Here is a 27,908-nt window from a genome sequence, read left to right as displayed (position 1 = left end):
CGCCCTCCCCACCTGCACGGGCAGAGAAACCTCGGAACATCTAACGAAATGTTTTGCTAGGAATTGTGGGTTTGGTATCAAAAATACTGAGTCGGAAAAAATTGAGCGCCCCTCTACTGACCGTTCCCCATCCCACACGTCTGCTTTGACCAACGATACTACAGCTCCCAGAATGCACCACTTAAAGGACTTGTTTTCATGAAGCACGACTACGGCAACAGTGCGCCTTTTCAACAAGGGACGGCACTCAAGACGGCAGTTACAGCGCTTTCCGGCCTAGTCGTCCGAGAAGTCTGACGCAGGCAATCAGAAGGTAGAGTTGAGACGTTCTAGCGTACTCAAATGTCGTTCTCTATGATGTTCTGTCAAAGGCTTCCGTTATATTGACGCATAGAGTAATAACATAGAGATAGAAAGAGCAATATCCTCTTTAAAATTGTCCGATTGAACTCAAATTTCCTGTCTCTAAGCATATCCCTCCCCGTTCTTTTGCCCTAAGGTTGTGAAGTGGCTTGTCTTCCTTTCCGCCTTAGATAGAAAATCCTATGTCCTGCCTCAGCCCGGCACCTCAACGCCACCTCAGTAGAACTTCCATCTCTCTCTACAGAAGCTAGCCCAGGGGTAGGCAACCTTGGCTCTTTTATGACTCGTGGACTTCAACTCCCAGAATACCTGAGCCAGCTACGCTGGCTCAGGAATTCTGGGAGTTGAAGTCCACGAGTCATAAAAGAGCCAAGGTTGCCTACCCCTGGGCTAGACAAAGCGCGTCCATCTCAGTGATTCGGGGGAGGAAGTTGTGAGCAAGTTTTGCACCGCTCCCAGAGGGCGTTCCGGCTATAACTTCCGAAGCTCTATTGTTTCCAGAACGGCCCTCTCGACGGTTCTCGGCGATTCTTCTCTATGGCTCCGGGCTGCCGGAGCCGGAGGGCGGCAGGAGTACTGAGCCTTTGAACGGGACGGTCGTGGCGGCGGCGGCAGGGGGCGGGGCAACCGAGCGGGAACCGATGGAGCCCGGGATGGAGGCTGAGACGTTGGAGGCCAGGATCAGTAAGTTGGGGCAGACCGTCCGGGTTCATCCTTAGTGGTGGCAGGTGCTTCGGGCCTGCTTCGAAGTCAGCTTTTCTTCGCGTGACCCGCTCGCCATCACATGCTCTGCGGTTCCCCTTTTTCATCCTGAGGTCGCTGCTTGCCAGGAAAACCTTGCCACGTTTTGCCTCTTTGCTGGGTTATCTTGAGCGAGGAGGAGACCTGCCCTCCATCCCCTCTTCAGCCCTGGAGGCTGAAGCTTAAGTTTCCTACTCCCCGATTGCCAAGGCGAAAGTCTGTTACTGTGCCCAAAAATGAAGCTTGTGCCTGTCTTACTCGAATCAGACAACAACAGTCCCGAGAAAAAGTTGCTGTATTAATCACATACTCAGTGTGGACTGTAAATATATTGCTGGCACCAAATAACATTGGTTTAAAAAGAGAATTCTGAATACGTTTAGTTATGAATATAACTCTTCAAAATCCAGACATGTTCAAGGAGATATTTGTAATCTTTAGTTGCAATGAACTACCCAAAAATGAGGTAGTTTGTAATTTGCAAAATGATTTTTTTTAAATATCTTTATATCTGCTGAAAGGAACTTTGGCCCACAAAGATTTTTGTGCAATGTTTTAACCTTTAAGGCAGGGGTCTTCAAACTTGGCCCTTTTATGACTTGTGGACTTCAACTCCCAGAATTCCTCAGCCAGGCATGATTCTGTATGCTATTTGTCGCATGTCTTGCTGCTTCTTTAGTATCTGTTTGTCCTGTAACATTTTCCTCCTGTTTTTTGATCTGACAGCATTGTTTTTTAATCAGGTTTGCTGTGTGCAGAATAGATGACTATTATATATTCTTTGGCTTTATAAGAATAGAAGCTGTAGCAAGTTTTTTTCTCCTGGTTATAGTGCAGATGATAGCAATATTGATTTGAGGTTACATTATTGTAGTGGTGGATTATTTTGAGAGAGCTTTGATTTTCATTTTTTAAAAATGAACACTTGTTACTCAGTAGCATGGACAATTAAGACTTGAGTTTGATATCTTCTCAGGAGATAATGTGTGCAATTCAATTTTTTTTTCTTCTATAATGCCATGTTCCAATTTACATTCATAGAGCTAACTTAGCCAGATGTTTGGGTCAATTTGTTGAGAACTGTCCACTCATTTAGTAATACTTGCACATGCTAAGTAGATAACTTATTGTGACAAAAAAGATTAAACCTGGGACCTTTGTTGTGTAAGCACATGGTTTACCACTAACAATGGCGTCTCCTGTTGTGTCACTTCTATTGTGTCTGATGACAACATTGCAATAAAATTTTTAGAACTTCCCTTTTTGTGTAATATGATTGGTTAATGGTCTCTGACAATTATTCTGATTGCAAGTAAAAAAATAAAACTTTACTTTTCTTTCTTTCAATTCAGATAGAGCTACAAATCCTTTAAATAAGGACTTGGAATGGGACAACATAAATGCTTTTTGTGACCAGCTGAACAAAGAATTAGAGGGGTTAGTATACCTGATCTCATATTTGACTATCTGGAGTTTATCTATGAAAGAAAGAAAGTATTCCAAAGAAGCATTCTGAATAAACTTATGGCTATATCTGCATCCCTTTGTGTTTTTCTAATGTTCAAAGCTTTTGTTTATTTAGCTGTAGTAACTAAATTAACCCACTATTCTGGGTTTGCATAATCCCTTTTGCCATGCAGTCCTGATCATATGTTGCTGGATAAACCCACCAGCAGCTGATTTGTGAGGTTGGGATGCTGTCCAGCAAAGCAGATAGCCTCCTTTGCATTACAGGTAGTACATTTAGTGACCATTCAAAGTTACAATGGCATTGAAAAAGTGGGTTATGATCATTTTTGACATAACCATTGCAGCATCCTCACAGTTGCATGATCAAAATTCAGATGCTTGGCAACTGACTCATATTTATGACGGTTGCAGTGTCCTGGGATCACGTAATCACCTTTTGTAACCTTTTGACAAGCAAAGTAAATGGGGAAGCCAGATTCACGTAACAACCATGTAACTAACTTAACATCTGCATTGATTGACTTAATAAGCTAGGTCGTAAAATGGGGCAAAACTCATTTAACAAAAGTCTCACTTAGCAATAGAAATGTTGGGCTCAATTATCGTCATAAGTCGAGGACTACCTGTATTGTACTCACCTCTACCATTCTATAGTTCTGAAGCAAATATCCACAGTGGATAGCCTCTGCCTGTAAGGCAGAATAGGTAGCTTTTCCCATTTACTGGGCAGCTCACCAGTCCTCCCAGTGAACTGTCTAGCAAGCTTGTTTTGCCACTGGCCTTAGTGCTCATTTAGAATTGCAGGATTTTTATTATTATTATTTTATTTCAGTGCCACATAACGCTAACGCTGTAGCTTTTTTGAGAGAGCCAGTTTACTGTCTTATGGTACATGCTGATAAGCTGTATGACAAGCAACAGGGAGGTACACTGGGTTTTGATAGGTGTAACCTTTTCACCTGGAAGGAAAAAAGTACAAGAATAGCAGAGGAAAATTTCTTAAATTCCAAGAGAAGTAGCAAGCCTCCAGAAGACTGAAATAGCCAATAGGTGCCATGTTTTCCCTACCTCCTGGGTATCATCTCACAATGGGTTTTACTCACTTGGACACTGATGTGAATTGCTGCTGGCTTAAGGGGAAAATGCTATTTTAAAGGTAGGAAAGTTAAATGCAACCTAAGCCTGTCTTACTCATGAGCTAGGGACAATTTGAAGATAGTATCATAGGGACATAGCAAGTAGGAAAATAGTCTATGTATGAAATGTGGGAGTTCTGGAAAGATAGAAAATATAGTAAAAGCAATTAGTTAAGACTAGGGGTGTGTGTGTATGTGTGTGTATATGTATATGTATGTGTGTGTGTGTGTGTGTGTATGAGACACCTAAAAACACCACAATTAGACAGTAGGATTGATGTAAATTTGCATAAAGCACAGGTGTCAACCTCACCACACACCACATCACATGATGTGTTGCGACATATCACGACTCTTTTTGCATTGCTGGCAATGGGGTGGGCACAGCTTCAGTATGATGAAACCGGCCCGCAGGCTGGCAGTTTGACACCCCTAACATGAAGGATAGCAGGTTTAAATTGATGACTTTTGTAGAGTATCATCATTTTAACAGAAATTTAAAAGAAATTTCAAAATGATACTTGTATGTCCTCTTTATTGGCAGTAGGGCTCTCCAGCATAGGTTTTCTGGATTACTTGGAGATTTCACTAAGATATTAAAACTAGGAAATATTTTTAGGGAATGGACTAGTGTCATAATCAAATTTTGATTATAAAAGTGATTATTCCCAGAAGTAAACTTCAACCAGTCTCTTAGTATCAGTTAACAGTTTACTAAATTTCCTTATTCATAATGTTTGCTGCAAAAAGAGGTATAATGCCTTAAAAGGGGAGTACAAAGTATTTGCAGAGTTTAGGAACCAGTGAGATTTTCTTGAAGCCAGTTAATAGTAAAAAAATGTGGAGACTACTTCAGAGAAAACTTGGATTTCAGATTCATATAGCAATGGGCAGCATGTCACCAACATCCATTTCACAAAACGTGTCAGCCTCAAGGTGGTCTGAAAGTGACCTGAAAAGAATAGCCTCTGGATTGAGAGCTCTTATTCCAGTGAATGGTTGCTTGTGTGTTATTATGAATATATAAAGATTAAAATAAAATGGGAATTAGAGAGATCCGGATTATTACTTCATTAACTGTTCCTGTGACTCTATTCACTGTTTCTTTGTCTCACTTACAGCCCACCCCTAGCAACCCGGCTCCTAGCCCACAAGATCCAGTCTCCACAAGAATGGGAAGCCATGCAGGCTCTCACGGTAAGGCGTCATGAACTGTATCCTGCTTGATATACTACAAGTTGGAAGGAAACAAAGCTTCTTGGTAACTACCTGAATGAGAGGTGGTGGTACAACTTAAGCAATCTTGGGGTTATGTTAGATTTATGCTGGAAGAAGAGTAGCGATATTATCAAGGCTAAATGTCAGGATGATTATTATTCTCCCCCCCCCACTGTGCACTCTGAGTTCAAGTACTATACTTTTGACAGATACAGACATTCTTCTTTTCATGGGATGCCAAGTATTTCAGGAGAGACAGCCTTGCTGCTTTCTGGTTTCTAGAAAACTGCAGTTCTGTTTGGTTATTGCAGACATGTCAAACACAAGGCCCGGGGGCCAGATCCAGCCCGTGAAGTGGTTTCATGTGGCCCGCGAAGCCATCCTGGAAACAGTGAGGGAACGGCCCCCACTGCTTTGGCCCTGGCCCAGAGACCCTCCTCCTGCCAGAGACCCTCAGATCTGTCCCACTCCTGCCCAGGCCCCCATAGGTACCCTTGATGCGAACAATGTAGAGCTGGCCACGCCCACCCATTAGGCCATACGCACTCTAGCCACGGCCACCCAGTAGGCCACGCCCACCCAGTAGACCACGCCCACCCAGGCCACACCCACCCGGCCTCCTGAGGGCAACCGCAATGCTGATGCGGCCCTCAATGAAATTGAGTTTGACACCCCTGGGTTATTGCATTTCCTAGGCCAGGGGTCCCCACCCTTGGCAACGTTAAGACCTGTGGACTTCAACTCCCAGAATTCCCCAGCCAGCCATGAAGTCCACAGGTCTTAACATTGCCAAGGTTGGGGACCCCTGGCCTAGCCTTTTTAAATTTTCATTTTAAAATAACGTCTTTTTAGATTCTTGTGCTGGTTTTGGTTTTACTTTGGCTTTATTCTCTTGCAGTTTTTGGCTATTTTAGATTTTAAAACATTCGTGTATATTGGTTTTTAACTTTAAAAGTGTGCAATATAGTAAATTGATAAATATATTCCCCATTCATATGAAACAATTGGTCTACATGGGGAGCAATAATCACAGCAGTTGTATTAATACATGAACGCTAAAAGCTAACCCTGACTGAATATATATGGGTTGGGATGCCTAATAAATGAATTCTGGAATTCTGGAAAAACCCTGCTACCACCTACTATTTGCCTCCTCACAGATTGTGACCACAACCTCTCTGTGATTTTACACGCAATCTATTTCTAGCAAGAGTAAATACTGTCTGTATCTAATCACTTGGGAAAGAGGAAACTCTCATCTGAACACAAGTCTATTGACAATTGAGATTTTGGATCAGGTGTCTAATAAGGACACTCCTGCTTTGCTCTCATCTGGGTGTTTCCAATGATTCCTTGTCATATGTGCCTGCCACAAAATGAGAAATAAGAGCTCTCTAAGTTTCTGGGAGTAACTGACACTTTTTTTCTGGCATTTATATCATATTTAACTTATGGATTGTTAGCTCATATTTCTGTATGTGCATATGTTCTTTGTCTGAATAAGGCATTCTTGGGCTTAATATTGGAAGCCATCATATATTTTTGGCTTAGCATGTTGTTATTACAAGGCAATGCTCTCCCAATAGCCCAAGGTGGCTAATTCTGTACTCAGCTATGGTGGGTTTCCTTTAGGTATTTCCACACTTAAGAGACAAGGAAGGTAATGTGCACAAAATATGTAGCTCTAAATACAACCAGTGTTTTCAAATCTGAAGTCATAATTTGTAATTTTTGGCAGAGGAGCAAACCTTTTATTACCTCTTCCTAAAATGTAGGAAAACGTCTAGCAATTAGTGTATAGTCCAACATCTAGAAGGCACTATTGAGGAAGACTGGTTTATATTGTTTTTGTGGTTCTATCAGGGAGAAAAAAGTTAATATGAAAGCTTCAAAAGGCATACTTTTTAGAATAATATTCTTCTCAGTCCTCATCCCCATCCCCCCATTTCATTGCATTGTGAAGAGAATGAGGAATCCTGGCATGTGGGCTTTTAGGGTCACTTCCTGCTCTATTTTACAGGTGCTAGAGGCCTGTATGAAAAACTGTGGCAAGCGCTTTCATGATGAAGTTGGCAAGTTTAGGTTCCTTAACGAGCTCATCAAGGTTGTGTCACCAAAGGTGAGTGCTCATTACTAGTGTGTCAGGTTCAAAGTGTAACACGTAGTGATAAACAGAGAGCAATTTCATATTTTAACATGTTGAATAAAAAGTAATATTATTGGCTTCACTAAGAAAACCTGGTATTTTGAGTCATTTTCTTTTGAATTCCGTGCTAGTATACTGTAAATGAAAAGTGAAGAATTGCTGATGGTGGCTTATTCCATTAATGCCTGATATTGTCAGGATTGCAACAGTTGGATTTGTCTTCACCTTCAGTGTAGAACCAAACACATGAGACTTCGTCTTGTGCTTTGTACAGAACACCCTAGAACAGGCATGTCAAACTGCAGGCCAGACATGTCACACGGAAGCTGCGCCCACCCCATTGCCGGCAATGGCAAAACAGTCCTGATAGGTTGCGTGACATCACATAACGTTGCGAGTTTGACATGTCTGCTCTAGAAGCAAACTTGTGTGTTTTTCTCTAACTTCTTCATGTTAAATATCAGATGTGATTTATTCCTTCCTCAGTATCTAGGAAACAGAACGGCAGAAAAAGTGAAATCCAAAATCTTAGAATTGATGTATAGCTGGACATTGGGTCTGCCCCAGGAACTGAAAATTACAGAAGCATATCAGATGTTGAAAAAACAAGGTGGGATATATTTTTCTTTGCCCAGAGGTCTTCACTTAATTGTACAAGAATGTGGACGTTCCTTCCAAACTTGGGTTAATAGCTTGGGGGTTTTACATTCTAGACTACAAAAATACTGGACAGGTAGTGTAAAGAACTGGGCATTTTTTCTGCACTAATGTGTTTGCAATCTCATACATACAAATTAATAAATGTGGCAGAGGATGGTTCAATATGATTAAAGCAGGTTAATTTTTGCCTCATATCTTAGTGTTAGACATAATAATTTCCATAGGAATCTTTCTACCAGTAATAGTCATCGAAGCAGCTATTTGACATTTAAATATGCAATTGATTAGCATTATAGTTATGTTAAATTTTTATTACTGATGTTGTATCTTTATATCCCAAATTTTTAAACAGTGTATATACCGTAGTTTGCACGACAGGTATTGAAATAAAAATATAAATATATCCCAAGACATACCTTGCAATATTCAACCTTCTCAGCATTATAAATTTCTCAAGTGAGCTATGTACCGTATTTGCCAAAATATAATAATTTGAATCTGATTAATTAGGCCTGACATGAGAATTCTGGATTATTTATTAATTAATTTGCTAAGCAGAATATTATGAGGTACTTTATCCAATTTATTTCTGAAAGCAAGTCATTATAGCCATTGCATTCCCACAATCTATTAAGAAAGTTAATCAGTTTTTAAAAACGAAATAAATTTAGTTTGGTAAGATTTGTTATTATAAATTCATACTAAATACTGCATTGTTTTCAAGGAGCTTAGCTTACTTCTTAAATATCAGTATCAGGGTGGCTTGTTTATAGTTTCCAGATCCTTCTTTTTCTCCTTTTTAAAGACAAAAGTAGCATTTGCTCATTTCCTTTTGCCTCAAACAGTCTTAATCTTTAATTCATCAAGTTTTTGTTGTAGGATTAAATCACCATTCAAACTTTATTTTTCCCATTTCAAAAATTTCTTCAAGACTACTAACCACCTTTTGTAAATCCAATAAATCATTGTCCAAATCTTTTCCCATCTCTTGATATGTCACTTGTATTTCAATTCTATCATTTTATAATTCTTTTATAATCCACAATTTCTTCAAAATATTTCTACATTGTTTAGGATTTTCCTTCTACACCTTTGACTTCTTTAAAATTTCAGGAAATATGTTGGCAGATGTAGACATTATTGATGTTAGTTTAGTTCTAAGCTTCTCTCTCAGTTCTTTAAAGACCTTTTGAAATGTCTCAAGTATCATACCTTTATCTGACATTTTTAAAATTTCTGCCTGAAATGTTAATTTAGGGTCCCGTTTTTGTATTTACAAAATCTCATTTTTTTATTTTGAAGTTTCCACCAATAATCTCTTTCCTCATAGGCTCAACAAGTCCCATTCCCACAAAAGTGTTTTATTTACTTTATTTTTCAAAGTTCTTCAAGTCCTGATGTTCCAAATTCATCTCTTTCCTTAATCCACGTAAAACGTTCTTAGATTGAATTCTTATTTAGCTTTTTGGCGTTTGTTTCATGTTTTTAAATCCTTTAAAATGTAAGGTAATCTTCCTTCTATATCAGGGTGAAGTTTTACTCAACAGGTGGATTTTCAGACTTGTCGTTCGGAAGATCTCTTTTAACTTTAACATAATTGTAATTCCAAAAGTGATTAGAATGTGAGGTTAGACTACTTTAATGTCCTTAAGGGCTCTACCACATCTAAGCTTGATGGTTTCCCTTGTCTCCCAGTGCTTAGACTCACAGAACTACCGGCCTACAGTTTCCTTACAGGGAGCAGCTCTCTGGAGAGAAACAGCATCTCTGCTCCTTCGGAGTTGCCTAATTCACAGTTTTCCTCACCTCATAGTGCTAGTTCTCAGTATTGCAAAGATAATACATAGTTTCAACCAGACCATCATTTTTTTCCTTTATTACCACAGTATGTAATTCATCTAGCCCAGACATGTCAAACACAAGGCCCGGGGGCCGGATCCAGCCCACGAAGTGGTTTCATGTGGCCCGTGAAGCCATCCTAGAAACAGTGAGGGAACGGCCCCCACAGCCTTGGCCCTGGCCCAGAGACCCTCAGATCTGTCCCACTCCTGCCCGGGCACCCTTGATGCCAACGATGTAGAGCTGGCCATGCCCACCCAGTAGGCCATTCGCACTCTAGCCACGCCCACCCAGTAGGCCACGCCCACCCAGGCCATACCCACCCGGCCCCCTGAGGGCAACCGCAATGCTGATGCGGCCCTCAATGAAACTGAGTTTGACACCCCTGATCTAGCCCTAGACATTCGAACATAGTAATTTCCTGGCAATAACTCTTAGCAATCCCAGGCTTCAATCCTGCTTCTTCATGTTGGTCTTCAAATTTGCCTCGTGAAATCTGCAGTCACTTATTTGAGAGGACTTGGATACTTCTGCCGCCTCCTTGTTATCCTTTAGCATGTTAACATCTTCACTGAGCATTTGTTATATGATTATTTTCATTTCATTTCGAACATATCTAAAGAAGCCCTTGTTCTTGTACTGGTCTTTGTTCACCAAACTCGGTTTATTGTCTTTGTTTTTCCAGACCCCCTTCTACGGTTCCACGCTATCTGTTTGCATTCGCTTCTTAGAAGGCAGGTTTTGTCAACACCTTCCCCTTGGCTGGATGGGTAATAGGAGAAATCAGCAATACAAGTAGTTCTCAATTTAAGGACCACAATTGAACCTCAAACTTTTGTTGCTAAGTGAGACATGTGTTAAGTGGGTTTTGCCCCATTTTACAAACTTTCTTACCAGAGATATTAAGTGAATCACTGCAGTTGTTAAGTTAGTAACATGGTGGTTAAGTGAATCGAGTTTCCCCATTGACTTTACTTGTCAGAATGTTGCAAAAGGTGATCACATGACCCTGGGACACTGCAACTGTCATAAATAGGAGTCAGTTGCCAAGCATCTGAATTTTGATCATGTGACCATGGGGATGCCACAACAGTCCTAAGTGTGAAAAATGGTTGTAAGTCACTTTTTAAAGTGCCATTGTAACTTTGAATGGTCACTAAATGAACTGTTGTAAGTCAAGAACCACCTGTAGTTCCTTCATCTGTTTTAACTGAGAGGTTGTCTACTTCACTGCAACATTCATTCACTTGGAAAAAGGGGTCAAATTGGGGAGACTTATTAAATTGGCCTGATAGGGAAACGGATCATTTGCCTACTTTTGACCACTTGGTGGAGAGGAGGCAGCTATGTCAACGTGGTTTGTTGGTATATGCATTGGAAAGAGGTACTGTAGAATTAATATCTAATATCTATAATTTTGGGATACAAGTAGACGAATTGTGTTCTCCAATACATTTCTACTCTTTATGCACACACAAAAAAGAGAGAGAGAGAGAGAGAACTCTTGGTAGGAGTTTTCCTCTTTTTTTTCCCCCCAGGGATTGTAAAATGTGACCCCAAGTTGCCAGATGACGCATCTTTCACTTCACCTCCTCCTAGACCGAAGAATGCAATCTTTGATGATGAAGAGAAATCCAAGGTAAAAAATAATTCATTGGCTAGATACTTTATAGTAATTGCTTTGCTTTGTCTAAGGTTTGAAACTCTTAGCTTTTCAAGGTACCGCCTCACCTGAAAAGGTTTGGGGTGGAAAGTGAAAATGAGAACTATTTTAAGGGTTGCAGTGAACTGACACCAGCAAGTTTTAATAAGTTTGGATAGGACTAGGTTTGGATGAGGCAACCTGTAAACCTCTATTTTTTGCTCCTCGGTTCTCATCGTTCTTGGTTATTGTATTAAGCTTTTTTTTTTTTTTACAGACTGGTAGATTTGCAATCGGACAACTTTTAGAGTTCCCAGATTGCCCTCGTCTGAGTTAAAAGATGAAATTGTCTGTAGGGATGGTTATAGCAATGGGCCGTACAGTTCAATCTAATATTGTTAAAGCAAATTGTCAACACCTGAGTGGTTCACTAAACCTCCTGATTTTCTTTCCTTACACAAGTTTAGAAACAGCCCGTGAAATCTGGCTGTTTATCTTAGTACTTTACAGATTATGCTACTAGCCTGCTTTACAGAGAAAGCAGAAAATACTAAATTTATGCTTACTCTATTGTTGATTACTATAACACTTTCTGGGGTGTTTTAGGTCTCTATCAAAGTATATAAGGCTGAGATTTTGAAAGGTCTGATTGATTTAAAGAGATAACATTACGTAGAAAGTATTGCTCTTAAATTACCCTGCTTTATAACTCATATCTATTTTTTCAGATACTCTTCTATTGTAAGCTTTCCACAGACAGCTGTTTTTTCTGATCTCTGTGTCTTTGCAGATGCTGGCCCGCCTGCTCAAAAGTTCCCATCCTGAAGATCTCCGAGCTGCCAATAAACTCATCAAAGAGATGGTTCAAGAAGTAAGTTTTGCTTGAGACATGCTTCCATTTCTTTGTGTCTATCAATTGGCATTGTTTGATAATCTTGTCTTCAATGCTATTTCACAGGGATTTTTCCTTTGCATATGGAAGGCAGAGGTTTCAGAAATAAAATATGGTCTTGAAATACATGTCCATTGAGCTATAAAAACTTTAGTTAGTGGCATATTTTAATGTCTGGAGTTGCTTAGGATGCCAAATTAGCTGCAGTATTAGCATTCAGTGATCTCGATAGAATAATATTGAGGGTCTCTTTAAAGTCACTGAAGATAACAGGATTGCCATGTTTTACATTTTCAAGTCTTCTAAGGAGTAGGAAGAGGACCCAGTTGTAACCCTTCTCTTCTTCCAGGACCAAAAGCGAATGGAGAAGATCTCCAAGAGAGTGCATACCATTGAAGAAGTAAATAACAATGTGAAGCTGCTGACTGAGATGGTGACTAACTATAGCAATGGAGAGATGACAGAGAGCAGCGAGGATCTCATGAAAGTGAGAAGATGTCCACATTTTGCATTTTGTTTTGCAACAAGTCCTAGTGGAGTATTTGACATTCTTAACTGTGAATACATGTAGCGTTCTTACATCATAAGCAGCAAATGCTCCATTTATGTTTGCTTGAAGAAGCTAAAATGGTTAGTCCAATATGCCCTTACAAGGCATCATTGAAAACCCTTGGTGCTAATGTAACATCTTTGTATTTTAATGTAACAAATCTGCTTACAGAGCTAAGTATCTCCCCAGTTACCTTGAGGCTCAGCTGCCTGATTATTTTTTCATTGAGCCAATGGCTGCTTTACATGTCTCTGTTGCCTAAGCCAGATTGTAACATGACAAAATAAGTCACCTAAGATTTGCAAACTTTGATGTGTGACTGTGATAATAATTGTATATATTCATCAAATATACAAATTTAGCAAATTTACTATTTTAAAATACTGTTATCTAAATTACTTCTAATACTTCCATGTCATTTACTGTTAAGTTGAACAGGTTCCATATCATGGGTTCTAGATCACATTACACCATGTTACATTTTTAGCTTGATGTTTTGTGCACTACAGTCTACTTCATTAGAAATTTTCATACATCTGCTGACATGGATTTCAATCTACAGAAAACCTATATGTTAATACTTGTTAATCTTTAAGCTGCCGTAAGACTGCTTATCTGTTGCATCAAAGATATGCTAAAATCTTTATTAGCATATTTTTTTTGCTGGTCATATATAATACTTTGTAATACCCTTTCTTAGAGTTTCTAGACTGGTCATGCTGTTGGGAATTCTCATAGTCTAATGCTCCAGAGTTGGCTGGGAAAGACTGATAGCATCAGAAACCAATTAGAAAATTAATATGACAATCCTCCAGAAGGGGGCAGAACATCTTTTTTTTTTGCTCTTTGGTTCTTCTAATTAGCTACAATAAACAAAGCAGTATCTGGATTCACATGCAGGAGGACTACGCCATTGTGATGCTTGACTTCATTTGGCTTCATGGATTGACTGAATCCTTGCCTTACTTCAAAAAGTATAGTTAAACAAACCATAGTTCAACGTGTTGTGTGCACCTAACTATTGAATTTAGCCTTTAAACCTGAAATTTAGTAAGTGATGTCAATTAATGATAGAAAAGGTGTTATAATTTCAAGAATAGCCCAGAAATTACAACTTTCTCTCTTACTGATGCTGGGAAAGATTGAGGGCAATAGAAGAAGGGGACGACAGAGAATGAGGTGGCTGGATGGAGTCACTGAAGCAGTAGGCGTGAGCTTAAATGGACTCCAGAAGATGGTAGAGGACAGGAAGGCCTGGAGGAACGCTGTCCATAGGGTCGCGATGGGTCGGACACGACTTCGCAACTAACAACAACAACTCTTACTGAAACAACCATTTATAGAGCAAACCCTGGCCTCTCCTTTCAGAAGTTGCAAATCCATGAATAAAATGAGGAATTACTAAACTGGAATTGGTACATGCATCTACTCAGGCACATTGCTCATAATCTTAACTTATGTGTAGGCCTAAATACACACACCTCTGACTGCACATTTAATTGCAAATGGCTAAGCATAGATGAAATGGATGTTGCTCTTTTTTGGATCTGTTGCTTCTAGGTCATCCAAATACAAGTTAAGAAATCTCTCTCCTGGGCCAGACTGTTGTAATTACGACTGGGGAGTTCATACTGCAAAGTGCTTCTGAGTAGGGCTTCCCACTTTGTCTTTCACTTCTACTTTTTTTTCTCTTTGCTTCTTTTCATTTGAATCAAATTTATAGTTTCATATAGGTTCAAACAGATATAAATAGTAAAATAAAACCACCCCAATTACTTGACAATATATTTTATATCTAGAAGTGCACCTAATTTTAATATTCCTCGTTATAGGAGCTGTATCAGCGCTGTGAACGCATGAGGCCCATGCTTTTCAGGCTTGCTAGTGACACAGAGGACAATGATGAAGCACTGGGTAGGTATAGGCAGTTATCTTTGAGCAAGCGTCCAGTCACACATTAGAATAATTTCGAGTAAACCCTAAGATATCAATAGACTTCCTCACATCACTCTAATCATGAGTTTCTGGATTAAAGTGCACCCAAAGTTACCTTGTGCATAGACTTTGTCACCTTTCACTTCTGACATCTCCTTTCTCATCCCCTGGTGAGCATCTGTGTGTGCCTGTGTTGTTCTAATCAGGTTAACTAATTGAGTAGAAGCAAAACTGCTCATCCATGTAGACCTGTTCCATTATGTTGGCTATATTAGGAGTAACAACCAAATGTCAGTGTAACTTTCAGCTGAAGGTTTTAAACCTACTAACAACGTAGGCTTAAAACATTAGTATTTTTTTCTTGTAGAAAAGTTAAATGTTAGGCTTTATCTATTCTGGAGCATTTGATTACCCTGCGAACCTTAGTTTTTATCATCTTGGTCTTGTTGCAGCTGAAATTTTGCAAGCTAATGACAACTTAACGCAAGTGATCAATTTGTACAAGCAGATTGTGAAAGGAGAGGAGATCAATGGTGAAACTACAGCAGGTTCTCTCCGAGGTAAGGAGGCTGAATAATAGTTGCTGACACAAGAGGAAAGAGCTCAGAGTCTTGTCTAAAGTAGCAATCTGAACATGAGATTATTGTAGAGGAGATAAACAGATAAAAAACAATCTTAACTTTATGATTCAAAAAGTGATCTTATGTGACTAGCTCAGTCTCATTTAGTCCAGCTCTAGGACGGAAAAAAATGAAGTAGTAATCAGAGAATTAAGACTGACGGGAGTTCAGGTAGGATAAGGATTTTTGCAGAGCAATCTCTTGACTGACACAAGGGAGTGGTTGCTAAGAGCTGTGTTCGTTGCTATTCTGTTCTTCTTGGTATAGACTTTGTTTCTTTGTTTAGGTAGCACTTCTGCACTTCTGGATCTGTCAGGACTGGACATGCCACCTGCCTACCCAGCTGTACCAACTTTCTCAGGCAGTAGCTCAGCAACTGTGCCAGAACAAAGCAGCTCAGTCTCTCTCTTGGACGATGAGCTCATGTCACTAGGTAAATCCATGGTTCTACAGAGGACAGAAAGTGACGGTTCTAAAAGTGGTGCTTGAGCAGAATAGAGTGGGGCCAGGTGGGAACACTTTTTAAAAATGAAATTTAAGAAAGATTTAACTCATTTCTCAATCTCTTCTTTTGCTTAAAGAAAATTCTGTGTTTTGTAGAAATAGGTCTTGCAGGATTATTGTTTCTCAAATGTTGAGCAGATCTTTGTGAATACCAGTTGTTTGCTTTGGATGTAGCTTTTTCTTTTATAACAAGGATGTTCTAAACAGGGAAGAATAAGGTTTAATAATGCTTCTAAGTTGAGGACTATCTGTATACAGCAGGGGTCTTCAAACTTGGCCCTTTTGTGACTTGTAGACTTCAACTCCCAGAATTCCTTAGCCAGGGTGCCTGGCTGAGGAATTCTGGGAGTTGAAGTCCATGAGTCATAAAAGGGCCGAGTTTGAAGACCCCTGGTATACAGTGTGTGTGTGTATATATATATTTCTGTCTATTCTTATTAAAGATTTGGAATAGCATCCTGATGGAGATACCGTATATACTTGAGTATAAGCCGAATTTTTCAGCCCACTTTTTGGGCTGAAAAATTCCACTTCGGCTTATACTCCAGTCAACAAAAAAAACTTACCGAGGACTTGTGCGCGGCCGAGGCTTTGGTGCTTCCGGGATCGCCCGCACCTCTCCCAAGCCACCGCCGTCCGAGACCTGCCGAAGTTTGGGGAGGTTTGGGGAGGTGCGCGCGCACCTCCCCAAACTCCGCGCCTTGCCTGCCTGCTTCTTTCCGCAGCGGAAAGAAGCAGGCAGGCAGGGCGCGGAGGAACGGAGACTTGCCGACGTTTGGGGAGGTTTGGGCGCCTCCCCAAACCTCGGCAGGTCTCCGTTCCTCCTGCCGACCTTTGGGGAGGTTTGGGCGCCTCCCCAAACCTCCCCAAACCTCGGCAGGTCTCCGTTCCTCCTGCCGACCTTTGGGGAGGTTTGGGCGCCTCCCCAAACCTCGGCAGGTCTCCGTTCCTCCTGCCGACCTTTGGGGAGGTTTGGGCGCCTCCCCAAACCTCGGCAGGTCTCCGTTCCTCCTGCCGACCTTTGGGGAGGTTTGGGCGCCTCCCCAAACCTCGGCAGGTCTCCGTTCCTCCTGCCGACCTTTGGGGAGGTTTGGGCGCCTCCCCAAACCTCCCCAGGTCTCCGTTCCTCCTGCCGACCTTTGGGGAGGTTTGGGCGCCTCCCCAAACCTCGGCAGGTCTCCGTTCCTCCTGCCGACCTTTGGGGAGGTTTGGGCGCCTCCCCAAACCTCGGCAGGTCTCTGTTCCTGTTTGGGGAGGTTTGGGCGCCTCCCCAAACCTCCCCAAACCTCGGCAGGTCTCCGTTCCTCCGCGCAGACCTGCCGACCTTTGGGGAGGTTTGGGCGCCTCCCCAAACGTCCCCAAACCTCGGCAGGTCTCCGTTCCTGTTTGGGGAGGTTTGGGCGCCTCCCCAAACCTCCCCAAACCTCGGCAGGTCTCCGTTCCTCCGCGCAGACCTGCCGACCTTTGGGGAGGTTTGGGCGCCTCCCCAAACCTCGGCAGGTCTCCGTTCCTGTTTGGGGAGGTTTGGGCGCCTCCCCAAACCTCGGCAGGTCTCCGTTCCTCCGCGCAGACCTGCCGACCTTTGGGGAGGTTTGGGCGCCTCCCCAAACGTCCCCAAACCTCGGCAGGTCTCCGTTCCTGTTTGGGGAGGTTTGGGCGCCTCCCCAAACCTCCCCAAACCTCGGCAGGTCTCCGTTCCTCCGCGCAGACCTGCCGACCTTTGGGGAGGTTTGGGCGCCTCCCCAAACGTCCCCAAACCTCGGCAGGTCTCCGTTCCTGTTTGGGGAGGTTTGGGCGCCTCCCCAAACCTCCCCAAACCTCGGCAGGTCTCCGTTCCTCCGCGCAGACCTGCCGACCTTTGGGGAGGTTTGGGCGCCTCCCCAAACGTCCCCAAACCTCGGCAGGTCTCCGTTCCTGTTTGGGGAGGTTTGGGCGCCTCCCCAAACGTCCCCAAACCTCGGCAGGTCTCCGTTCCTCCGCGCAGACCTGCCGACCTTTGGGGAGGTTTGGGCGCCTCCCCAAACCTCCCCAAACCTCGGCAGGTCTCCGTTCTTCCTGCCGACCTTTGGGGAGGTTTGGGCGCCTCCCCAAACCTCCCCAAACGTCGGCAGGTCTGCGCGGAGGAACGGAGACCTGCCGAGGTTTGGGGAGGTTTGGGGAGGCGCCCAAACCTCCCCAAACAGGAACGGAGACCTGCCGAGGTTTGGGGAGGTTTGGGGAGGCGCCCAAACCTCCCCAAAGGTCGGCAGGTCTGCGCGGAGGAACGGAGACCTGCCGAGGTTTGGGGAGGTTTGGGGAGGCGCCCAAACCTCCCCAAACAGGAACGGAGACCTGCCGAGGTTTGGGGACGTTTGGGGAGGCGCCCAAACCTCCCCAAAGGTCGGCAGGTCTGCGCGGAGGAACGGAGACCTGCCGAGGTTTGGGGAGGTTTGGGGAGGCGCCCAAACCTCCCCAAACAGGAACGGAGACCTGCCGAGGTTTGGGGACGTTTGGGGAGGCGCCCAAACCTCCCCAAAGGTCGGCAGGTCTGCGCGGAGGAACGGAGACCTGCCGAGGTTTGGGGAGGTTTGGGGAGGCGCCCAAACCTCCCCAAACAGGAACGGAGACCTGCCGAGGTTTGGGGACGTTTGGGGAGGCGCCCAAACCTCCCCAAAGGTCGGCAGGTCTGCGCGGAGGAACGGAGACCTGCCGAGGTTTGGGGAGGTTTGGGGAGGCGCCCAAACCTCCCCAAACAGGAACGGAGACCTGCCGAGGTTTGGGGACGTTTGGGGAGGCGCCCAAACCTCCCCAAAGGTCGGCAGGTCTGCGCGGAGGAACGGAGACCTGCCGAGGTTTGGGGAGGTTTGGGGAGGCGCCCAAACCTCCCCAAACAGGAACGGAGACCTGCCGAGGTTTGGGGACGTTTGGGGAGGCGCCCAAACCTCCCCAAAGGTCGGCAGGTCTGCGCGGAGGAACGGAGACCTGCCGAGGTTTGGGGAGGTTTGGGGAGGCGCCCAAACCTCCCCAAACAGGAACGGAGACCTGCCGAGGTTTGGGGAGGTTTGGGGAGGCGCCCAAACCTCCCCAAACGTCGGCAGGTCTGCGCGGAGGAACGGAGACCTGCCGAGGTTTGGGGAGGTTTGGGGAGGCGCCCAAACCTCCCCAAACAGGAACGGAGACCTGCCGAGGTTTGGGGACGTTTGGGGAGGCGCCCAAACCTCCCCAAAGGTCGGCAGGTCTGCGCGGAGGAACGGAGACCTGCCGAGGTTTGGGGAGGCGCCCAAACCTCCCCAAAGGTCGGCAGGAGGAACGGAGACTTGCCGAGGTTTGGGGAGGTTTGGGGAGGCGCCCAAACCTCCCCAAAGGTCGGCAGGAGGAACGGAGACCTGCCGAGGTTTGGGGAGGCGCCCAAACCTCCCCAAAGGTCGGCAGGAGGAACGGAGACCTGCCGACGTTTGGGGAGGTTTGGGGAGGCGCCCAAACCTCCCCAAAGGTCGGCAGGAGGAACGGAGACCTGCCGACGAGCCGCGGCCACACAGGGTATTCCTGTGTATTCAGGCTTGCAGAACGGCGGATCGGCTTATACTCGAGTCAATAACTTTTTCCAGTTTTGGGGGGTGAAATTGGGGGTCTCGGCTTATACTCGAGTCGGCTTATACTCAAGTATATACGGTAGCCACTCCTTATTGATTTTCAGGAAATGTGAAAATAGAACGATTTCAGAGAGCATTCTCCTAAGTTTATGCTTTGCCACCTGTGCTCTCCTCTTTTTTATTCCTTTTATTTTTCTTGTATTGTTGTGTTATAATTGATTGTACTGTGTATTGGGGCATTTTATGACTATTGGTTAATTTACTATTTTAATCATTGTTTGGATGTTTTAATTTGTTTTCCATACTGTACTGAGTTACTGGATTGCAGAGGAATACTACTGTAGTTTGGGCTCCTCACTTTTAGATTAATTGGGTCTTCTTTCTCGTATCGGTTCTTTCTGATCCCCTGTCTAGGGCTTACTGATCAAGCAACTTCTTCAGTCCAAGGCACAGACAACGGTGGGTGGAACAGCTTCCAGGTAAGGGTCTTGGTTATTGGAAAGCTGAAAGAGCATCATTGGTTGATAAACCCTACAACTCTGAAACTAGAAGTCAATGGAATAATAAAGCTGTGACAGCAGATTCTTCAAGCTAATCTACCATATTGTACAGGTGTTAGATTAAAGATGCTTCAGTCAAAATGTATCCAGGTTATCCAGTGGAAATCTTTTAAGTGAAGATTATTTTAGTTGACTATTTAGGTCTATAAAAGTGCCCTTGCATGTTGAAACATTTCTATAGCATAGGTATGTGAGCAAGGTTGTACGCAGAAGTAACTTTTATGAAGGAAATCCTCTAATGTGAGTTGCTTGGTTTTCCGGATCTGCTTTTATTTCAGATTGTTAGATGTTGATTTGAGAAGAAAAAAATCAAGAGTCTTATTTCAGAAAAAACAGATGCAACTAAAGTGTGAACCAAGCCTCCTGTTCTCATTTTCCCCCAGCTATCTTTTTGTAAAGCAAGGGAGATCTTACTTTCTTGGAAGGGATACCAGAAGACGTTAGAAAGCTTAATGAAAAGGCACACTGAATAGAGATGGCCACAAATAAGTAATTTGAGTCCATGTCATTCCTTGAATTGTGTAGACTTTGTAGATTCTGTGCAAATCTGATCTGCTGTGCGGAAAATTGTAGACTTTTCTAATCGTATCTGGGAGGCTGCAGTTATTTGAAATTGCTATCATCAACATGGGTGAAAGAAACCTAAGGGTTTTTCTGTGCTTTGTATTGCATGTAGTACGCTGTTCTTTATCCAAGGGTTGTGCTTAAGCTATTCGCTTTGGTGTGCTTTTGGGGGGAGCTGTATCAATTTTTCTTCTTTGTTTTTTAGTCATCTGAGAGCCCTGAAGACAGTGTCTCTTCTGGACCACTGGCTGAAGTCGGGAAAGCTGAACTGCCTGCATCTCCTGCTGCCACTAGTGGTATGGATGATCTGGATCGGCTAGGCAAGACTCTGTTGCAACAGTCTCTTCCCCCAGAGTCTCTTCAAGTCCGATGGTAGGAAGCAAGGAGGGAAGGGCAGAGGGTGTTTCTGAAAAGGGAGTAGCATCTGCTGAGGGGGAAGCCAGTTCTTGTCCCTTCTCTTGAAACTCTTACTCTCTTTCACTCTTTGCAGGGAGAAGCAGCCACCTCCTCGATTAACCTTGCGTGATCTCCAAAACAAAAGCACTTCCAGCCCATCTCTGAGCAGCAATAGCACTTCATCTGTCTTCCCAAATCTCTCTTCAAGCCCTGCTATCCCTTTGTCCTTGGAAAAAACAGCCCCTGTTTTGGCCCCTCAAGGGTCACCTACTCTTTCTGGAAGTGCAAGCCTTCCAGCAGGTCTCCCAGCTTCCACACATCCCTTAGAATTCTCACTGATGAATGTCACTGTGCCTCTGGAATCTATCAAGCCAAGTGAGTTTGAGCAAAGTTTTGGAGAATGGTCTTACGCCAAAGCATCTGGCTTAGCTCACTTCTTGTGGTGGAATCTCCAGTTTTGGGGGGAGAGGAGTGGAAAGACTGGTGAGCTTGGAGTCCTTGCAGGGAGGGAAGCTACGGAAGCCAAGAACAAACACACACACACACACAGAGAGAGAGAGAGAGAGAGAGAGAGAGAGAGAGAGAGAGAGAGGGAGGGAGAGAGAGAGAGAGAGAGAGAATTTCTGAAGCCTTTATCTGGCTGTTCCCAAAATAATGTAGTCTGATGAGATTCTTATAAATAGGAAGGCAACGATAAAGAAGCAACTCTGATCAGCTCACAATGTCACTCTGGTTCCTTGTGTCTGACATTAATGCAAATTGAAAAACCTGTAAAAAGTTTGTGGTGTGTGCAAAGAATCCTTCTTGATTTGCATTTGCAAGTTATGTCCATTGCCTTGACCTGGCTTTTGAAAGACAAGGGAAAGAGGTTGAGGAAAGTTAAAATGTGGGGTTCCGCCTAGTTGATATGTAGAGGACAACCAAGCTAAGAGAGGTGGAATTGGGGGGGGGCGGCAAAGGCGTTGGCCATTCTATTTCTACCTCCTGACTGTAGTAACATTTAGTCACTGACTGACTGCTTCTTTAGAGTGGACCAGTCAATATTCTCTCTTTATGTTTTATGCCTCTCGTGGTACTTACTCCAGGTAGCATCCTCCCAGTGACTGTGTATGACCAGCATGGTTTCCGTGTCCTCTTCCACTTTGCCAAGGACTCTCTGCCTGAACGACCTGATGTACTAGTGGTGGTCATCTCTATGCTAAGCACAGCCCCTCTGCCCATTAGGAACATCATCTTTCAGTCTGCTGTACCCAAGGTAATATTTTTATGCAAATTAAAATTTCATGTGCACCTATTTTAATTTTTGAGAACACTAGGAAGTCTGCACCCATCCTCAAGTTACTTAGTATAAGTGCCTAAGTAAGTACTTACTTACCTAGTACTTACTTTGCCTATACCTTCTGCTGATTTGAGTGAGTTAAGAAGTCATAACTTAGTGGTAAAAGACATGACTTAGTTTCATGCCTTGTTTTCTCTTACCTGAAAGGCTGTTGCTGATTAATAGTTTAAAATCTAACATTTGTTTAAAATCTGAGGCTTTGGAGAACCACTACCAGTTACGGTAGAATAATTCTGCTTTTTTGTTTGGGGTTAGGGTTTCACTTCCATACATTCATGTTGCTCTGGAGGGAGCAAGTCCCATGGCTGATCAATATGTTGATATACTTCCCTGCTGCCCTTGGTATGTTAATTGCAATGGCCTGTTCCTTGAAATAATTTTGTTCAGGTAGTTAAAGATTTAAAAAAATAATTGCTTTCATGTTTCCCATTGTCATTTCATTGAAGGAAAAGAAATGTAATATTCGTAAAGGCTGTAAAACAAGCATGAATTAGAATTATGAACTAAAAGATCTGAAGGCTCATGTTAAATTAATCAAACTTCTGATGGATGTAGTTTAATTTATCAGTCCAATTCTTCTGGAGGGGAGATACAAAGCCTACAACCTTTCTAATTAGATAATGCCATTATTTGGCTGCATGGAGGCAATTCTTTTTCTTTAATGGTTAAATCATAGAATTATATTGATGTGCTTTTATTTGTACAGGTGATGAAAGTGAAATTGCAGCCACCTTCAGGGACAGAGCTCCCACCATTCAATCCAATAGTGCCCCCTACAGCAATCACCCAGGTCCTCCTGCTTGCAAATCCACAAAAGGTAACATTACCTCCTTAAGTAAATAATTGAGGCTATGCTCTTTACCTAGAGTTGTCTTCCTCAGACGTCCTAGTTCTCCTACTCCACTCCTTACCCCACATTTGCAAATCTGAGCCATCATCCCAGAGATCTTCTCTTGATTGCTATACACCTTTTTCTCTGTCTAGGAGAAAGTAAGACTACGATACAAGCTGACCTTCACCATGGCAGATCAGACTTACAATGAAATGGGAGATGTGGACCGGTTCCCCCCTCCAGAATCGTGGGGAAATCTCTAGTGCCTCAGCCAGTGTGCTGGGTCACGTTTCTAAAGATTCTGCCTCGCTTAGGACCAGAGCCTTCCCAGGATTGGCTGCTGTTTGGACTCTGCTTTCAGACTACAAAGCAGGCACAGGAGGATGAGAGGCAGAGAAGAACAAGAGGGGATGCCTGTCTTGGGGTTGGAGGGGCAAGAAGGATTGAGTTGCTGTCTGCTCTTTCATTTCTGTTCTTATCTGATTTGTCCTTTTTCCTCATCCTGTTGTCTCACTTTTTGCTTTTTCTTGAGTAGAATAATAATCGTATCGGCACAGATGAGCTTTGAAGAGACACTTTAGATCTTCTGTACAGCTTTCCCATCTGCTGAAGTAGTATTGGATCTTACACTTTCCCATTAATACCACTTCTGAACAAGCAACCCTGACGTGTTCAGGTTAATAGATCAGTTCTGGGTTTTTTGTTTTGTTTTGTTTTGTTTTTTGCTGCAAGACAAAAGATGGGGCAAGATAAGTACCCAGTACTTTGTCACAGGAGAACTAGCTGTCCCATTTAAAGCTTTGTGGATTAGATATCTTTAGGATTACAGGGTAGCTGTTTCTGTTTTGCTCATGAGGCCTTCATTCTCCCAATGGTCAAACAAGGGGACGAGTGTTGGCCTAATTCTTAATATATTGGTTAGCGCTCCAGGAGTCAGAACCAGACCGAGTTAACAGGATGGGCAACAAAGAATACAAGGGAAGTTTGAAAACTATTTTGCTCGATTAGTTGCTTTTCTGGGAAAGGAAACAGACTATACCAATATACTGTATGCAGAAAGTTGCAGGATCCTTCTTCAGATCCACATTGTTGTATGCAAAGCTCCTAGCTCCATCTTGCATACCCAGTCTTTGAAACCCACTAGAATACAATGGAGAAAATTGATGAGAGAGAAAGAGATATTCTCATAATATGTTTCCCTTCAAATCATTATCAGTTATAGCTATCCTTTTGATTTCCATAAATTGACATGCTCAGAGATACCAGACTTGGAAACATGCAGTCTATAAGGCTGCTCGATTTATTTTTATGAGTAAAATGTCCATGGAAGTTTTAGTAGTTCTCAACTGGTTTCATAATAAATTGCACTAAGAGGGATGAAATTAAGCTTTAGCTGCAAAAACAATAAATGGGATGGAGACAGTGAATGACATTTTTACCCAACTGAGTTGCATACTTTCCTCAGTCAAACTGACAGGTTTTGATGGGAAATATTTCTAGTTAGGTTCTGCTATGACTGGATACTTTTACATTTCTAGTCTCTTTTTCAGGTTTATCTTTGCCCTTGCTCTTTTTAGACTTGTTTCGTTTAAGTTTTGAAGTATGCATATTTATGTGTGTGTACCTACAAACACACACAAATTCTGCACATAGAAGAGCCCTAAAATAGACTGTGTGAAGTCTGCTGTACTAATGAGAAATATTTTTCCCTAAAGTGCATTCTAAGAATTGGGACCTGCTGAAATAGCGTGAGGATCCTATATAGAATTGTAGTCTTGTAAGTCTCTTGTTTTTTCTCCTACTCGTAATTTATAAACTTCATTTTGAACTTGAATGGTTTGCAGTCACTGTTTTTGGTGGAAAAGAGTAGTGGCTCTTCATATCATGATTTACGTGAAACTCTGCCTGTATCATCTCTATCTTGGGCCAAATCCTTAACTATGTACAGTATACTCTGCACTTTTAAAAAGTTGTACTGAGAAATTGAATGTATTATGCAAATATCTCTTTTTTTTGTATACTTCATGGTGTCTCTACTAGTTAACTGAAATCTTGCCTTTGTGAATTGGTGACATTGCTGGCACAGTCTTTTAATGCAGTCTGATAGGCTACAAATGTAGATTCTCAAAATGCAAATAGCATCATTCTTTGCTTCGGGATTTCTGTAACATGTTTGGGATATTTACGGGTATTCATGTCTACTTTAAAAACTGTCCTGGAGGTTAGCCCTGACCATCACTTGATAATCCACAAATACTAAGCATTTTTATAAAAATACTAATGCGTTTTTTAAAAAAAAGCAATTTACTTATGTGTTATGCAGATCACTTGATTTAGTAGATGGATAAGTGTAGGAGCAGCCATTTCCAGTCATAATGAGTTATGTTCCTTAGTCTCAATTCCTGTTTTAGTGTAGAAACCTCCAATATAACTAAGATATGACTATCAACCACAGTTGCCTCCATATTTCATGCAAGGTAGTGTTTGTATGGTCATCTGTAGAGCAATTACAGAGCAACATTATTTGGCAGAAAGCAAGAGATGGCTGCAAATGCTAGCCATAGTTTTAACCCTAGGAAACCTCGTTGGCTGTTCTTCCTACTCCTGTTCTAAGCAGGGTTAGTATAACCTCAAACTGTATGTTATAGTTTGTGGCCCAATCTGCTCTGCATATATTAATAACACTCACTTCCTCTTCCTGCTGCTTTTTGCAGGGCCTCTGCAGCAGTTATTTCTGCTATATGATAGCTGGACTCTGTGGGAAAGAAAGGAAATGCATTCTTGCATTTGAGATACAGCAGTAGGCACAGGTTGAGATTGATGCCTTATTTGGGGCTTGATAATGCTACTGTCTACAAATTTCCATCACACACATCTGCTCAGATTGCTACATTATTTAGTGAATTTGCTTCCTTTCTATTTTTGGTGAACATTATTGTACTATAAATTAAATGTTTAAATCTGCAGTGGTAATCTTCCTCATACCTTAGTTAATTAGTTAATTGGATTTTAGAAAGGAAGCTGGCAGCAATCTGTAAGAAAGAAGAATAATTACATTATACAGCAGTGATAGATTAATGAACTTTAACAGAGAAGCCATAATTATTCCACATGATAAGGGTAGCCAGATCCTTCTTCATTTTTGCAGGTTGTCAGATGGTGACTAACCTCCCAGGAATGTTTTGTTTTTTTTCCATATTCTATTAATCTCTGCAAGAAGACCAATGAGCTCTTTTTTTAGCCTCAGTAAAACTGAAATTTAATGTCTTAAACACCTTAGGTAAACAAGGAACAGAAAAGAATACCTTCCCTATTTTAACACATCTGAGGAGTATACTGGAACACACATGTTCCTCTATAGCAGGGGTGTCAAACTCAATTTCATTGAGGGCTGCATCAGCATTGCGGTTGCCCTCAGGGGGCCGGGTGGGTATGGCCAGGGTGGGCGTGGCCTACTGGGTGGGTGTGGCTAGAGTGCATATGGCCTACTGGGTGGGCGTGGCCAGCTCGACATCATTCGCATCAAGGGTGCCTATGGGGGCCTGGGCAGGAGTGGGACAGATCTGAGGCTCTCTGGCAGGAGGAGGGTCTCTGGGCCGGGGCCAAGGCAGTGGGGGCCGTTCCCTCACTGTTTCCAGGATGGCTTCGCGGGCCGCATGAAACCACTTCGCGGGCCGGATCCGGCCCCTGGGCCTTGTGTTTGACATGTCTGCTCTATAGGTAGCATTGATTTATTACGTGCCGTCATCTTGGTGTTGACTCTTACCGGCCACAAAGCTAGGCCTAAGTGAATGGTCTTTCAGATCTTTGAACAGTGCATCCACTGCTGTTGTTACCATTTCCATCCCATTTTGTTGCTGGTCATCCTCTTGTCTTAGATTTCTCAAGAGTGTTAGGTCTTCACTCTTTCAAATATATACTTTCAAATATAATTTGAGTCTGGACATCTGTGTCTTGAATGAGGACTCTGGACTAATTTGTTTGATCCACTTAGCTTTCTGTGGTATTATCAGGAGTCTGGTCAAAGCAAAAACATCCTTTGCAACACCAACATTCTGGTTGTTTTTTTCCTATCCTTCAAAATCCAACTTCTGCTTCCATAGAGTAACTGAAAAGTATTGCCTCCACAGTTCTGTTCTTTACCTTTTCCAAAGCCTTCAATTGCTATCCTACAAAGTGCTAATCTGCAGTGTATTCCTTCACTGCTGCTTTAACTGTTGATTGGCAATCCTGAAAGGTAGAAACTGTTTACCACTTCAGTGTGTTTGTCAGTTTTAAAGCAGCTCTTTTCATTAGTTTGGTCATATTTATATTTAATCTCAGTTTTTGCATTGGTGCTCTTTTGCTTTCATTTTTGGGAGCTTGCATATCATCTGCATTTTCAGTTATCAGAGTAGTGTCATCAGCATACTGCATATTTTGTGATGTTTCTGCTTTGAATTTTAAATCTATACTTACTGTTTTCCAATCCACTCTTTTTCAGTATATATCTAACATATAAATTTAATGAATTGGGAGGGAGTATACAACCTTGTCTCTCATCCTTTACTGACCTGAAGTCAGTTTGTTTAACCATGTTGTGCTCAGACTGTGGCTTCTTCTGTGTTTTGCATAAGATCCATGAGATACTCTGATTTGTGATCTTGAGAACGGTTAGCATATACTCAAGATCATATTATGGAAACTGCTTCTTTTTCTGCTTTAACTTGATTTCAAACTTGCACATTTGTACCTGAGGACTATTGCACAGCCAGTCTCATCTTTGCTATTACCACTGAGCTCTTCCACTACCTTGTATCAATAATATAATCAATCTGATTTTTGTGCACCCCATCTGCTGATGTACATACAGTATATGCAGGTGTCATTTGTTAGCAATAAAATGTTAGCTGAATGTTCGCAATAAAAATATCACTGGATTAGCAAAAA

The 27,908-nt window shown here is 42.6% G+C and overlaps 1 protein-coding gene across 1 annotated transcript; it reads left to right on the top strand.

The window, feature by feature from the left end:
• The first annotated feature begins 132 nt into the window (after positions 1–132).
• GGA1 (golgi associated, gamma adaptin ear containing, ARF binding protein 1) lies at positions 133–27,908 on the top strand. The gene is made up of 18 exons (XM_081330496.1): positions 133–313; positions 865–1,047; positions 2,457–2,541; positions 4,832–4,907; positions 6,949–7,047; positions 7,561–7,684; positions 11,112–11,212; positions 12,006–12,086; positions 12,457–12,594; positions 14,490–14,571; positions 15,045–15,152; positions 15,499–15,645; positions 19,703–19,767; positions 20,618–20,784; positions 20,903–21,183; positions 21,894–22,063; positions 22,854–22,964; positions 23,132–27,908. The coding sequence occupies exons 2-18, from the start codon at positions 1,005–1,007 to the stop codon at positions 23,240–23,242; spliced, it is 1,989 nt and encodes a 662-aa protein (XP_081186622.1). The 5' UTR covers positions 133–313; positions 865–1,004; the 3' UTR covers positions 23,243–27,908.

This window comes from Vipera berus (genome assembly GCF_964194415.1).
Source record: "Vipera berus genome assembly, chromosome: 6".
NCBI classification, from domain to species: Eukaryota; Metazoa; Chordata; class Lepidosauria; order Squamata; family Viperidae; genus Vipera; species Vipera berus.
This window is presented reverse-complemented; position numbering and strand designations above follow the sequence as displayed.